Here is a 15,496-nt window from a genome sequence, read left to right as displayed (position 1 = left end):
TAATCTAATAATGAAGAAAGACCTTATGAAAAGAAGCGCTCAGATAACAGAAGACTTATTACTAGTAGCACTGAGGCTAGCAAAGATCACTTATACCTTTTTTTGACCAAGTTAACAGTAGCAAAGACTAAAAATCATAATGAAGTCCTAGCCAGCTCAGCAAAATTTAAGTCTTTATTCTACCAATATCCAATGAATAAATCTTTTTATTTACACATTTGATTTCTCTAAAGCTCAATATATGTTTCCCAAAGTCTGCTTGATGCATTAACTCTAATTTCAAAGGTATTTTAAAACCACAGTCATTCTAACACCCACCATAAAATAAAATCCAACATTTAAAAAATACATTTCAGCTTTCTGGCCTTCCAAAATAATCTGTAATCTCTGAAACTTTCTAGGCTGCTGAGATGCTACAATCACAACAGCATGTGAGTATCCACACCATAAACAGGGGTGAAGCAATAACGTCAACTTTGGCACTTCTGCCTGTGTGTGTTAACAAAGCTGCTTTACAGGCATCAGAGACCCAAGAAAAGGCAGACTATGGTAGTTTAGAAAGGAGATGACAACAGAGCTTAGATTATTCCCTGACTGACTTTAAACAAACCTGCTGGGTCTACACTATGACTAGTTTCCATATAATTAAATTTTGCCAGTCTCCAAGAAATCCCGACTTGCAAGACCCAACATGCTGATAAAGGCATGCAATAGAAAAGAAAGTTCAGGAAAGTAGCGTGATAGCAAAGAAAAGCAAAGCAGAAAACAAGGGATGAATATCCTGTGCAGTCATCTGTATTTTGCAATTTTGCATTTTTGCTAGCGTAACTACTCTGTCACACAATTCAAGCTCTTCTCTTTTGTAAGGATGTTGAAGATTTGCTTTAAGTTAATTCTTATCCTTTTCTATTAGTAAAAAGTCCTGGCTTAATCTGCAAGGCACCTCACCTGCAGGAACAGAAAGGTGCCAGAATACCTTCCAATCACAACATGTTTTAAAGACTGCACCACACTGCCAACTCAACCAGTTCCAGCCTTCTTTGACCTCTGTTCACTCAAACTTCTGTCCTCCAATCTGAAGCGCTCAGCTGTGGCAGTGCAACCATCACAGATATGCCAACTGCATTGCTACAGCGTCAGCAGCTTAAACTAACACTGCCATGTTATTGCGAAGACAGTCTTTTAAGGTTTCTTTAAATTCAGATTATGTCAGAAATACTGCTGCTGCATGACATCTCTAGGAGCCCCTGGAACTATAAAATAATGCCAAGAGACAAGGCAGCTTTATAAACCAACTTCATCTCCAAAGGGGTTAAAAAAAGAAAGAAAAATGTAAACAAACAATGCAGAAATTAGCAACAGGCAGCTCTTCTTATTTCAGAGTTTTACTTTCTTAACATCACTAACCTGTTCCACCTACTTTTCCCACTATTCCCCAAACTCTTCGCTTTATACAGGAATATAACTAAGCCTTTAGAAAAAACAAACAAATAAAAAACCAAAAAAACCCACAAACCCAAACAAAAAAACCCAGCCCACCACCAAACAAACCACAAAACCAACCAAAAAAACATCACCATTGTTTTTTTGATCACACTTTCTGCATCAGAGGATATTAGCCAGCATCTCTATACAAAATAAAATACAAAATAATAAACAGTGTTCATACTTGCTTTCTTGGGAGAATGCCAACTAACTTCAACTGATTTTTTTAACTGAAAAATTTAATGTTATAATTTTTTAAAAACCAAAACCAACATTTTGATTAGTACAAAAACTGGTACCAGCCAAGAATGCTGTATTTTTCTATCTAAGGAAAGTGAGAAAAACCCCAAAATGTTTAATAGGTTCAATTTTTTTTCTGTATTGCATAAAAGAATTGCAGAATAGTAAGACCACAGTACTTACTTAGCCATGAGTTTTGCTATTCGATGACAGTCATTCTTGTCGTAAAACCAGATACTGTAAATTGACACTTGAAAATAAGAAAAAAAGTATAAGAAAAATTTTTTAAAAAGTAATCAAATCAACAGGAAAAAACACAAAAAGCAGCAGTCCATTAGATCTGCAATATATGAATTACCATCAATTTTCACTCAAATACTCTGTGTGACTGACTACTATTTATAAAGTAAACAAATAGCATACGTGCAAACACAAATACAACTTCAGTCATTAAATGCAAGAACTACAAAAAGTTGATACTGTTTGTAAATAAAAGTGGCAGGAAAACGAAGCTTTAACTACCCCATGCCTTTTAACTACAGCTGCAACCTTCCTGTTTTGAATTACTGACTTTACCATTTAAACTAGGCTAAAGAACATGATCTTTTTTTTTTTAAACACTCATTTTTAAATTTGTCAATTTTTGAAGCTCAACAAAAATATTCCAGTTTGAATTACAATATGACAGTTCACTCAGAGGCTTTCCAGAAGCCTCCCTGCTCAAATTCTTTTTGTAAGGAAGGAAGCAGTACTAAAGCTCCAATCATGCTGTTACATTTATGGTGCAACTTAAAACTAGATTTATCTTGAACCCTGCTCTTTGAAGGTATCAAGGACAAAGCAATGAGGGCAAAAGGGTCTCAGCCCTGCAAGACACTAAGCCCCATTCTGGCTTTCAGAATAAGTACAAGTCCACTGAAAGTTGGCGGTTAGAACCTGGTCACTGAGTTGAAAGATGCTTCATCAGAGGCAGAAATACTGTCAGTAGTACTATGTACTATTTCTTCATCAGCAATCCCACTTCAGAGGCCATTCTTACCCACACCCATGGTCATCTATTTCCTCACTGTCCCCACAGCTGTGCAAACACAACAAATCTGCAGAATTCTTTCCAAAATTGTATTTAATTCAACCCACAAAGCAGGTTATTTCAAATCTTGATTCACCTATGAAGTGTACCAATGCATAGTGTGGAAGTACATCAAAGGCACCTGGACTCTCTACATACGCTACCATTAAAGTATTTTAATTTCTGAAAATAACAGTTTTAAAAGTCATCTTTAGACTACTGTTCATACCAAAGTTTTTATGAAGTTGACATCACTGATTACAAAGATATGATTTAAAGTGGAGGAAAGGAATGTTTAAAAAAAAAAACTAAACTACGTTTTCAGCCAGATGTCATTTTTTTAATTTCAAAGTGAAATCATTTGACCCCTGCCTTTTTTTTTTTTTTTCCCCTCCTCAAAACACTCAATCTCAACCAAAGCCCACTCAAAATTATTCAAGCAATGACAAAGACGGCAATTACTTACCAAACTTTTTTCCTAAGCCTTCCAGTTATCCTAGGGTTACTGTGTTGAACCAAAACCCTCAAAAAGTCATGCCCACACCTCACTTCTATAACAATATCCTAAGGCAAACTTAAATTCTACTTTGCTTTTTATTTTTCAAGTTTATTTTATTAAACAGTAATTAACTTCTGTGTTTGTTTCTTTAGAAGTTACAGCTTAAGTTAGACAACAAAGCTTTTCAAGTAAGAAACAAAGAAATCAATACAGCGTAATTTAAGGAACCTTTTTCTTACAAGAAGACATATGCCAATTTTAAAGAAGCATTTCATACATATATCCAATGCTTATGAAATATTCATTAATATTTACAGTTTAATGTAGCTGGATTGTCTACTGCATAGAAACCCAAAAAAGTTTCCAGTTTGAGGTACTTCTTTAGTCATGTAGCATATCTTAACACTGAAGAAAAGCTCTTTCCCTTCCCTGACTTCATTATCAGACAAACTGCCAAGAGAAGAAAGCTTCTTCAAAAGCATACTTGCTGAAGAAATGAAGATAAGGAACCTATAATGATATCTTAATGGGACAAATGATAAAAGTCACACTCAATTCTGCCAGAAACAGGCCTACACAAGACCAGAAGTAGATCCAAATCTCAGTTTGGTGTACAGACTTATCAGGCTTTTTTTTCCACTTTGTACTGCTGGCAAGCAATCACAGGGAGTCACTACAAAACATTAACAGTATTACAAAGACGTAAAGCAGATTATGAACACATGAACTCAGGCATTAACTTAGATATGGTCCAACAGGCTGGAATGTTTACTTTTGTCTTTTCAAAAGGGGACTCATTTGTACTATCAGTTCAGTCCCCTTGCTCCAGAAGTATGTGTGTGTGTCCCAACTGCATTACTATATTTGATATATATCTTACACGCATGTAACTTTAGCTATGAACATTTGTTTATTTAAAACAGAGTTGGTACATACCAGTTCTTTTCAAATCTGTGACCTTTTTATTGCACTCAGCATAAACAATAGCTGAATGGTCATATTTATAATGGCATATCTTTCTATTACAGCTCTTTTAAGAGTTTCATGCAGCAGAAGCCACTAAATTAACTGACTTATTTTTCCATCTAGTTCAACACTTTCCACTCAGCTCTTCTACACTGAATGTTGGGCAGCATCTTTAGCAATCGAGTAGAAGCAGTTTGTAACTATCATCAGCAGTATCTTTCAGCTGGATTCACACTACATTTTGACACACAAAGTAATAAGTAACCCATATCACTGAGAAATCAGATTTTATGAAAATTAAAACAAGTCATCACTTCATCGACATTCTTCTCTGACATATGTCATTTTTATTAGGTATCTGTGGCCTAGTGTTTCTATCTAAAACATGTAACATTCAACTTCTGTCCAAATTTGACTGGATCAATCATTAAAACTTGATTGAAATTGCTATGGGAAATCAAAGAGATTTTGAGATAATAAAAGCATTATGAAAGCCTTCCTGCTCAAGCCTAACAGTTGGATGACACCAAAAAGGTCTTGGTCTCTTCCATGTTGTGCTCCCATTGCTTCACGAGGCTGTCAGCTTACTGTTCCAATGCTGCCCATTTAGCAGATCCGAATTAAGAGTAGGGATAGCAAAGTGCCACACAGAGGCCCGACTCTTCAGCAACATAAAATGAAGTTGCATCCCAGAGCTGTAGTTTCACTTCAGTTTTCATTTTAAGTGAGCAGAAACAAGCAGTGTCACCACCCCTATAACTTTGCTGTTAACTCATGCTACCTCAATTCAATCCTCTCCCTTAAGTCCACCAGACACATTTTAGTCCACAGAAGTTCCTTGATACTGTTTGTGCATCAGCTTAACATACCATCTAGCACAAGAGAGAGGGGAGAAGCAAGAAGCTGGGGGCATCACAGTAAAGGCAAAACTGGTAAAACGTTTATGAACCTGTAGCCTGAAAATGCTATGCCAGGAAAAGTGTATGTGGGACCCATCAGCACTGACAGTTTCAGAGAATCCAGACACCACCGCTCTTGCCTTAGGCAGTTCAGCTGTTTGTGCAGGTACAGCTTCATCTCATTCGAAAAGATAAAGTTTAAAAGTTACCTTAACTAGTTGGAAGAACTGACAGAGGAAAGAAGAAAGTTTTACTTTACAGTTCTGATTTAGATGATGCTACAACTGGAAGTGGAGGACAGTAACCTTTCAAACCCTCCCTGGAAAGAAAGGGCTCTTATTTTGAAGCACATCAACTTAAGCAGATCTCACTCCCATAAAGAAAAGCACATATACGCATCATTTGCATATGGTTTTTTTTATCTATGTATTTTTTTACACTTCAAATAGAGTTTAAGGCAAAAGCACGTACCTCTCAAAACTCTTACTTCTTCCAGTAGCAAGGTTAGCTGAATCGCCACCTCTCCTCAGCATGTTCTAATATCTTCTTCACTGAGATTCCTCATTCACTATTCATATTTTCCTCAATTTAGATATTAGCCTACCACATACATTTATAAACCATTAAGATTAATAAAAACGTCCCTCCCTTTCTTATTGTTTTGACTATCTAAGGCCATTTCACAAATACAGTTCACAGCACAATCCCACAAGCAGTTGCACTGGAGTAATTCAGCAGGTGACAAACAGCATCCAAGACCAGGAACACCTTAACAAACTGCCACCTGACAAAATACAGTGTGGAATGAGAAGGATTACTTCTTTGCAACACTGAACCAGAGCAGAAAACCCCTTCCAGTTAGAGTGCCATCTTTCAGGTCACACAGAATATTTTTAGAACTTCTTAACAGCTTTCAATGGTTTCTCCCCTCCCCCTAGCTTGCATTGCTGCTTCTGCTATAAAGGTATCAAGAACAGGCTCCTTTCTTATCTCAGGCTAAACCACTGGGTTAATGCGCTTGCTGGAGAGTCATTCAGCTTTGGCAATCACAGAGATATGTTATACTTAATGCATTGCCAGCAGGCAACAAAGGTGAAAATGAGAGACTTTCCTTACCAGTAAAGATGCCTTATTTTGAAAACAGCCAGGAGCTCTTTCAAAGAATTTTAATCGAAATAATGCCGCTATTTTGCTTTTGCTGTTCTGAATACAAGTTGGTTTGATTAATGATAACAAGCCCAGAAGACAGCACTTTGTAACTGAGTCTTTCACTTAAATGTATAAACCTCTCCAAAATCCGTTATTTTTGTTTTACTAACTCTAACCCTTGGACAGGTATAAGAAGCAAGAAAGAAACAAAACAAAACAAAAAACCCACACTAAACAAGGACCATCTATTTTAATACCCAAGTTTTATGCTTAGCATCTGTCTTTTCAGCACCATGGAAATCAATCTGCCTGACCTCCCAAGTGAACTAGCCTGGATTAAAAAGCCTTTTAATCAAGACCAACACCACCGATACAGAGGGAAAGTTATAAATGAGAAAGACTTAGAAGAATACTTCTTGCAGACTTTAAAAGGTAAGTTGGCCATTGCTTAAAACTTTTGACTTATTTTCCTCTATTATTAAGCAAACTATCAACTATTAGCTTGAAATTCTCACATTACAGATTAATAATAGTCCAACCTGAAAGTTTAGTACTTTCTTTCAATGTTACTGGCAGAACTGTATGCATTTTTTTAAACAGAGTTTAATGTACTTTTCACAAAATATAGATAAGAGGAAACAAGCTTAATTTTTAAAAAAAGTCAATGGGATTCAGTGCTTATTGAACAAATACCCTGAGTACTCTAAAGAATGTGCATTCATCTAGAGGGGAAGTTAGACAAGGATCAAAAGTATCCAGCAACACAGATTGCAGATTAAAAAATTATAAATAGCACATGAAATCTGAGGTTTAATTTCAAAAATTCTACTTTTTAAGAGGAATTCAAAATTAAAAATGTTACATTAAGGCAAACAGTTTCTTTTTATTTTGGTAATTTCTTGATTTGTTCACTTTGGGAGATACTTGCTTTTTTTATTTCTCTCTCACAATGAAAAGTAGAATACCTTTTCCTGTTTACCACTGTAACTGGTATAATGTCTCACAGCTTTAGTCACACACCTTATCATTTTTTGCTTTTGATCTGATGATGCCTCATGAATAAATAGTGTAAGTTTTCAGGGAGCATTATATACAGCTTTTAAAATAGACATAAACCCAAAATTTTGAGAAAGGCTAAGTATTCTTTTGGGGCCTGAACTGTATTACATAGCCAGAATGATTTTGAGAAAAAGAATTTCTGAAGTTGGGAAAGACTTCCCCATTAACACCTAAAATATTAAAGGTGTTATTTTCTGGAAACAAAGAAAACCCCAACCCCCCTAAAACAAACAAAGAGGCTTCTACATGTCTTACCTCTAACTAGAATAATGAGTAACAAATTGACCCAAACATCTTCCATTTCACTCAGTGAACAAAACAAAAGGTAGACATAAGAAAGATACTGTATCACTCGATCTATTCTTCCAGAACACCCACCAAAGACTCCTTCACATCCCACCCTGTAAAAACAGGGGGGGAACTCCCCCACCCTCAACAACTATGAAAGATAAGTCAGGCCTCCTTTCCCATGGGAATAAAATAGCAATTACCTAGTCTTTTTCTAAGAGTATGAAAAAGCCTTTGTGCAATTGGATAAAGGATCTCGTGTCTACAGCTTAAGAGAAATTAAGTTCTGATACACAGCAAACTAAAAATTCTATTGTATATTAAAAAGAAATATTTCAACAAATCAAATTATAAAAGAATGGTAAAACCCACCAAAAATATTATGATCTCGCATGACAGGGAAATCACTCTTAAAGCCTCCAGCCAACCAAGAATAATATTTATATACTGCTTGCAAAGTTCTTCACATAACTTGTGTTCTCTGCGCAGAGTGGAGTATGTCACTTCCTATACTCGGTACAGCTCTCATGCCATTTAAGACAGAAATGCCAGAGCTTGGATCTGGTATACATAAGAGACTGCCCTTATTACCTTAAGACAGAATCCCAGAACAAAGTGAAAATGTGAAGTTTATAAAACAGTAGTATCATAGTCAATTATAAAAATTGTTGACATGGAACCTTCCTGGAGTATGTGGTGGCATAATTTTGCTTTGTTCATTTTCTGCTATTTTATCATGCCCTGGGGAGGTGTAAACCATGATTTGTCATTGATCCTTTTACAACATAAATACACAGGCATAAAACACATTTGTCTCTGCCAAACAGTACTATTAATAAATATGATTTTAGGGTTTTATCAGGTACTTTAAACCATTCCCCACCTGTAAACTAAGGAAACAGAATCATCAGTTCAATCATTCAGCAATCTTTGCAGGACAACTTATTCTTAAAGTGTTTCTAACAATCACAGATTTCCTCAAGCAGGACTCAAAAATACACTACAAGAAACAGGGCTGTTGCTACACTCTGTTTAAGAGGTAGGAGAGGTAGTTTTTCTTGCATAACCTAGCAGTCCACAGTCTTTCAGTCATTAAAGACTATGAGAAGAACTTCACATTACATTACGCCCTTCAAGGCACACATTACATTAATCACTGGCTTAAAACTCTGATTTGACTTAGTCCCAAAAATGCAAAGGTTTTTCACTCCAGCAGGCGGCTGAGCAGAGGTGGACACCTTTCTGCATGAAAAGAACTTGGACAAGAATCCCCTAATCTACCCATACAAATAAAACATGTACATGTTGAAATTTGTCTGCAAACTCAAACCAATCCTGAAGGATTTTGTTTTGTTTTGTTTTTTTGGGTTTTTTTGTGTGCGTGGGTTTTTTGTTTTTTAGTTTCACAAATACTATGCAGATAGAGGCAAGCAGCTTTAACACCGAACATTTCAATCACATAATTTGTTTCTTTCTAACTAATTCAGGGGACAGAGGTCAGAAAATTTGGGAAACTGCATAAAGAAGAAAATCCAAACCACAACTAAATGCAAAATTATAAGGGAGCTAGTGGTGCTGAAACTGTAAGGAATACAAAGCTTAGAGACTGTTTTCTAAGCTTTTAAGCTTGTATTTGAACAAAGGGAACACTAGTGGCTAGAGCACACAAAAACTGATCTACTGCTTATTTACGGCACTTGGGGAAATAACTAATGACATATTAACTACACTGAATATTTTTAGTTTGCAATCAGTATAGACTGTTCCTGGACATGCTACCACCCTCTTCGAGGGGACAGGACAGAGTGAGGAAATAAAGGACAGTTTCTGACCAAAGTCTTTTAAAATGACAACAGGGATAATAACAGGAAAAAGCCCCAAACGCTTGATTACTTTAGAATGCAATTATTTCCTATATTCAGTCTATATTTTGCTTGCTCACCTTTGTATGAATTTCTTCCTTCCTCACACTTTTCTGTCATCTCCATCCTATCTCACATGAGCCTCCCACAGATCTTACATAATAGTGTCCCATAGGAAAAGGAAAGCTTTTATCAATGAAAGGCAGATAATTAGCTTTAGGAGCTTCTAATAAACTCACACACAGCCACCTCGTCCGATTACAACTACCTGAAGGGAGGTTGTAGCGAGGTGGCAGTAGGTCTCTTTCCCCAAGTAAGAAGTGACAGGACAAGAATTAACTGCCTGAAGTTGTGCCAGAAGAGGTTTACATTGGGTTTTAGGAAAAATTTCTTCACCAAAAGGTTTATCAAGCATTGGAACAGGCTGCCCTGGAAAGTGATTGAGTCACTGTCCCTGGAGGTATTTAAAAGACACGTACACGGTTTAGTGGTAGACTTGGCAATGTTTGGTTAATAGTTAGACTCTGTGATTTTAAAGGCCTTTTCTAACCTAAACAATTTATGATTTTGTGATTGTTTCCTTTAAGTGATCCTATAGTCACTCCCACTAGCATATACCATAGTAATTCCACTGCAGCTCCTGCTTCCTGATACCATCAGAAGTTCCAGAAAAGAAATGAATGAACTTTCTGCTTCCCTTATGCTGCCTATCTCACAACCACAATTCTTTCCTCTAATGCCACCTCATCGGCCATCCTTCCCCTAGCACCACCACCTACAGCTCCTCTTCCTTCCAAACCAAGCAACATCATTAAACATCCAACTCAATGCAATATTCCTCCCCTCCCAATTTCTTGCCAGTCATTTACTTCCCTAATCTCCTAGACTTCTCAACTTCCTGGCAAGTTTTGACTTTTTCCTCTCAATGATCCTTACAGAAGGATGATTGCTAAGACTGTTAAACAAAGAAGACCACCTACTTTAAGCTGCTCTTTGTCACCATGATGGAATCTATTCTACTCCCCACAGATTCTAGAGGCTTTCCAAGGGGGAAACAGGAAGGGATTAACATTTGACTGTTCTTTTAAGTACACTGAAGCGTAGTCAAAGCAGTGTTGCTATCAGTAACTGGGACATTCTGACAGAAAGACAACATGGTGTTGAGGAAGTACTGTATCCAGACAACATCCAGGTTCTCCGAGTAATTCAGTAACAGGAACCTGTCACTAGACAGCATGCAGCAAACTTGTTTCAAGACCCCTGCCCAGTAAAGAGGACATGAAATGATAGCTTCGTATCAGCAGGACTCTCTGCTCTGTGGGGTGCCTTTTATTTTTTACCTACTTAACGTATAGGTGATTTTCATATACAAATATACTCCCTCTTGCTCTCTTTAAGGGCTGCATAACTTATACTTTGAGCTCTTTGGAGTAACAGGACTTTTTAGCATGTACCTAATTGGAACACAGTACACCAGGACTCTGAAGCTCAACCAACGACCCCAAACACTACTAGAATTCAGAAAGCAGCAAGAAGATACTGACTACTATTTTATTGCTCATCTGTAAAATGGCTATCCCAACACCCAAACTTGCTGGAGTCTACACTCCAGTAGTAGTAGAAATTCAGTACAGACACCTATCTCCTGAGCCCAAAATCTACAGTAGAGAAAGAAACATTCAACCTAGAGTAATTTTTCAACTTCTTCAAACAGCTACTGCTTAATATTAAATTTTTCATTTTAAAGAAGGGGAAGCCCTTAGAAACCATTTTTGGTGTTAAATACTTTTAAAATCTATCAATCTTCATTATTCTTTCACAGTTTTTTATTGATGCTATAGCACTGTGTATAAGTTTAGATTAAGCTTATCAGATTAATTAAAAAGTAATAATAGTAATATTGAAATGTTAGTATATCCTCTTTTTATTGAAAGCAGGCGGTCATCATAATATAATAGCACATCTATTTAGGCAAGTCTAGCACTGTAGACAGAAAACATCATCAGACATTTCATTGGAATCTGCTCTATTACGTTCTACTTGAAACAGACATCACAGCAACCAGAAATGGTCTAGGTTAAAAAACAGAACATGAAGTTTATATGGCTTAAAGAAAACTATACTCACAGCTAGCATTTCTGTAGAGAAGAAAAGGTTCATGGAGCTGAAACTCCAAATCTTTATTTACTGGTTCGACCAGGTTGTGCATGTTCAGTCGATTCACTATCGTAAAACCATGATAAGGAGACGCTGACCTATTGTTTCAATTAAAACAAAACCAAGGATTAACACCTTGATCAACATATATAACTTTCTGAAATAGCGTTATGAGTTTATCTTCAGATATCCGCTACTTATTAGTTGAAGCTTTAGCACTCCTGAAGCTCTAATAGTTGTTCTTCCACATCATTTCTTGGCATGCTGACTAATTTAAATTTAAAAACACACTTACTAAACTGCTGAATCAAGGATATGCCTCAAAAAAACATCTATTAAAAAAAAACCTAGGCCAGGTCCAGGATTAAAATGCAAGTGTATTCAATATTTCACATAAGATCGTTTTGAGGTATTGTAGAATCTCTTCTTAGAAGAGAGGAGAAAAAAACAACCACTTACAGATCAACATTTACCTTACTGTAAATAGGTCTGACAATAAAAAACGCTGTTAGCTTAAATAACATGAAATACACTTAGAGGGAAACCATAAACAGTAATTTTTCCCTAAAGAGACTCTTAAAATAAAGACTTGACCCAGTGTCCTCAAAGCAGATAGTGCATTATTCAGAATTGTATTGCTTAGTGAAACAACTTTATTATCATCTAGATTTTTGCTAGATACCAGGTAGAAAAAGAAAACATCAGGCAAGCAAGCAAGCACTGGAAATTCAGGGTAGTTTTACATCTGTTCTCTCTTGCTGCATGAATGTCATGTCAGCATACTCAACTGTGCTTCTAAGCAGCCATAATCAACTCTACGGTAACAATCAGATAAAATTAGCTAGCAGATGTTAACATTTCCATAACAATGTGGCCACCTTTACTGAATGAGCAACAAGAAAATCTGTCAAGAGCTTCTAAGCATGGAGCAAACAGTCCTTATCATCACGAGTTAAGTCTTTTAATGCACCTGACAGAACTATTCTGAAATAATCTGCTAGTCACAGGGAATTTTCCTTAGTTTTTTTGGTTTTAGTTTGGTTGGCTTTTCTTACACTAAATATTTCCAAGCTTAGAGATAAAGTAAAGTGGACAGGAACTGTTTGGTTACTAGTATCCCTTCACAGTGCCAGGATAAAATATTGTAATAACCTAGTCCAGGAGAGTGTGTTTCAGGATGGGTTAAGTCTGCGCTATTTATATTTCTTACATTCAACACAGTGTTATTTCATTGTCAGATCTTTGATTTGCCTGTAATTTAAAACCTATATCCATGATTGGTTTTACATGCCAGTTCCCCTGCCACTGCCTTTCCTCATCCCATATAATTGGAAATTTCTTTCCTGGTTTTTACGAGATCAAGTTGCCCCAAACCTATACACTAACAGATCTCCAGCTTGCTTTTAGTGTCTGCCATTTCCTGATGGTAAGTTAGGACAGATCGGTTTGTTGTCTTTATTGTTTTCATGATCAGCTTTATGGATTTTATTTGACAAAGAAAGACTCAGCATTTAACACACTCAATACATTAACAAAAGCTATTGGATTAACAAAATGAGCTCAACAGGCTGGGTTTCTGTGTGGATACATACGCAGCATTCATAAAGTTTTGTGATTTTTCAGCAATACTTTTTAAGTGCTTTTGACAGAGTTATTCACCTATGTGCAGTTTATTCTTTTTGAATTAGTATACCGACATTAACAGCTGGTCAAATAGCTAATTCTGAGTTTACTGGATTCAGTAAATACAGTATGAAGGCTAACACATGGAGCCACCTAAGGTTTGTTTTCTTAAGGAAGGGAAGTAAACACCCCTTGCAAAAAAGACCCTTACCTTTTGTACACAAATAAGGTCCCTTCAATGTCGGTTTTCTCCTACAAGAGAGAGCAATTGCATTTAAGGGATATGCTTGTTCACACAATCACATAGCTTTTGTATAGCATTTTAATTACAGAGATTTACAATCTCCTTATCTTTTCATGAGGTTTGACGTCACAGGACTGTAATTATAATCTATTATTTTCAGAAAGTACCTTATTTTTCTTCATAAGATTAGGAAATTAAACCCATTTCCAGAAGATTTTGCTTATGCTAGCCATCTGATGATGTGCTATACTGTATTCCTCAACCTTCCTATGCCAAGCCTGACAGGTCAAAGTCGAACAGCTTTCTCATAACCCCATATTTTACTTATGGACTACAGCCCATTAGCCTGCAAATACCAGACAGGTTGTCTTCCACAGCATTACTCAAAGGACAGCAATGCCAGCACAGCCAACAACAAAACAATGTAACTATGGCCCACGGCTCTGTTCCATACTTGTTTTCAAAGCTGCCTTTACCCTGTGCTTGTGACCCACACACAGAGAAAGCTGTGAGCATTTCCACACGCTTCCATTTTTGTAGTTTTGTGATCAAAGTGGCAGTGAAAGAAAATACTTTTCAGTGCAGTGACGAATGCGAATGCCCACACCCCTCAAACCCCCACTCTTCCTGAATCAGGGCTCTGGTCAACACGCATGAGCAACAACAAGTTACAATTTAAAAAAAAAAAAAGTCAGTTCAGCAACGGCCACCAGGAGCAAAAGAAACCCCCAGCCCCACAGCCGCTCCGGTGGCGGCTGCCGCGAGTGGGCGAGCGGCCCCCGGGGACGGGCACGGTTGCCCTCCCCCTTCCGAGCGCCCTCCGGGGCCCGCACGGCGGCGGGGGAAGGCAGGCAGCTCCCCGGGGCGGCTGCAGCCCCCGCCGCGACCCCTGCGCAGCTGCGGCCAGGGCACGGGCGACCGGAGCCCCGGCCCCGCACGGCCGGCGGCCGCGAACGCCCTGCCCGGGGCTGCGCCGCCGCCTCACGGGCCGGCCGCGGGGACAGCCCGGGCCGCTCCCCCGCACTTACCCACTCGTTGGCCTTCGGGCTGAAGCTGTACAGCGCTACCTGGCCGGTCACGTCGGCGATGCTGGTGATGTACGGGTCGTGCTGCTTCAGGGCCGCCAGGCTGATCTCCTGCCCCGCTCTGCTCACCGACTCCATCTTGGCTCCCGGCAGCCACTCGCGGGGGAGGGCAAGAAGCAGCCGCGCGGTGTTACCGGCGCGCCCGTCCCCGCCGCCGGCCGGAACGCCAAGCCCCGCGCCTGCCGTTCCGCCCGGCGGTGAGGCCTCTCCTGCGGCCACGCCGCGGCAGCCGCCGGCCACCGCAGCCCGGAGCAGCGAGGGCCTTCCCGGCGGTCTCCCAACCCCGGGCCCGCGGGCTCCCTTCTCCCCAGCCTCGCAGCTCGCTTGCTGTGGGGACTGGGCACCAGCCATGTCTGAGGCAGCCCCCGGGCCCAGCCGACACGCACGGCCTGGGGGTGAGGGCTGCGGTCTGCACACCGCCGCCGCGGCGGGGACAGTGGCCTTGAGGCACAGGCCGGTGAGGCGCAGGGCAGCAGCCGGGCGGAGACGCGGCTTCATGGTGCTCCCGCGGAGGGCTGCGGCGCATCCCCCGGTGCTGCCGGGCACGGGCGGAGCGGTCGGCGGGCAGCAGGTGGAGGCACAGGCACCGGGGCTGGCAGAGCCGAGCCGCGGCCGCCGCCCCCTCGCCGTGCTGCCCGGTGCCCAGGTCGCTGCCCGGTGCCGTGCCCCGCCGAGCGCGGAGCTGTGCTCCCCGCGCCGTCTACCCCCGTCTCGGCCCGGGTTCGGCTCACAGTGCGGTGAGGAAGGGGCTGGAAGCCCCCGGGGTGGGAGCGATGGGGTTATCAGCCAGGCTCCCCAGCTCCTTCCCCGCACTTGGTGCCTCGAGCTCGGCCTGTGAGGTGCTCAGCTGGCCTCGAGTTGTCTGTCCACA

General features: G+C 39.9%; 1 protein-coding gene across 2 annotated transcripts in view; it reads right to left on the bottom strand.

The window, feature by feature from the left end:
* DCP1A (decapping mRNA 1A) overlaps window positions 1-14,783 on the bottom strand; it is a 37,734-nt gene extending 22,951 nt beyond the window's left edge. Inside the window, exons 1-4 of one of the 2 annotated variants that reach the window (XM_056336247.1) lie at window positions 14,569-14,783; window positions 13,508-13,548; window positions 11,644-11,771; window positions 1,909-1,975 (exon numbers count right to left, since the gene is read on the bottom strand). In XM_056336247.1, coding sequence (XP_056192222.1) covers window positions 1,909-1,975; window positions 11,644-11,771; window positions 13,508-13,548; window positions 14,569-14,703 — 371 coding nt within the window. In that variant the 5' untranslated portion in view covers window positions 14,704-14,783. The remainder of the gene's footprint in view (window positions 1-1,908; window positions 1,976-11,643; window positions 11,772-13,507; window positions 13,549-14,568) is intronic. The other variant, XM_056336246.1, reaches the window with a different exon arrangement.
* Window positions 14,784-15,496: the final 713 nt, after the last annotated feature.

The sequence above is a fragment of the Falco biarmicus genome, chromosome 4 (genome assembly GCF_023638135.1).
Source record: "Falco biarmicus isolate bFalBia1 chromosome 4, bFalBia1.pri, whole genome shotgun sequence".
Taxonomy (NCBI): Eukaryota; Metazoa; Chordata; class Aves; order Falconiformes; family Falconidae; genus Falco; species Falco biarmicus.
Note: the sequence above shows the minus strand (reverse complement) of the source record. Positions and strands in the feature narration are given on the sequence as shown.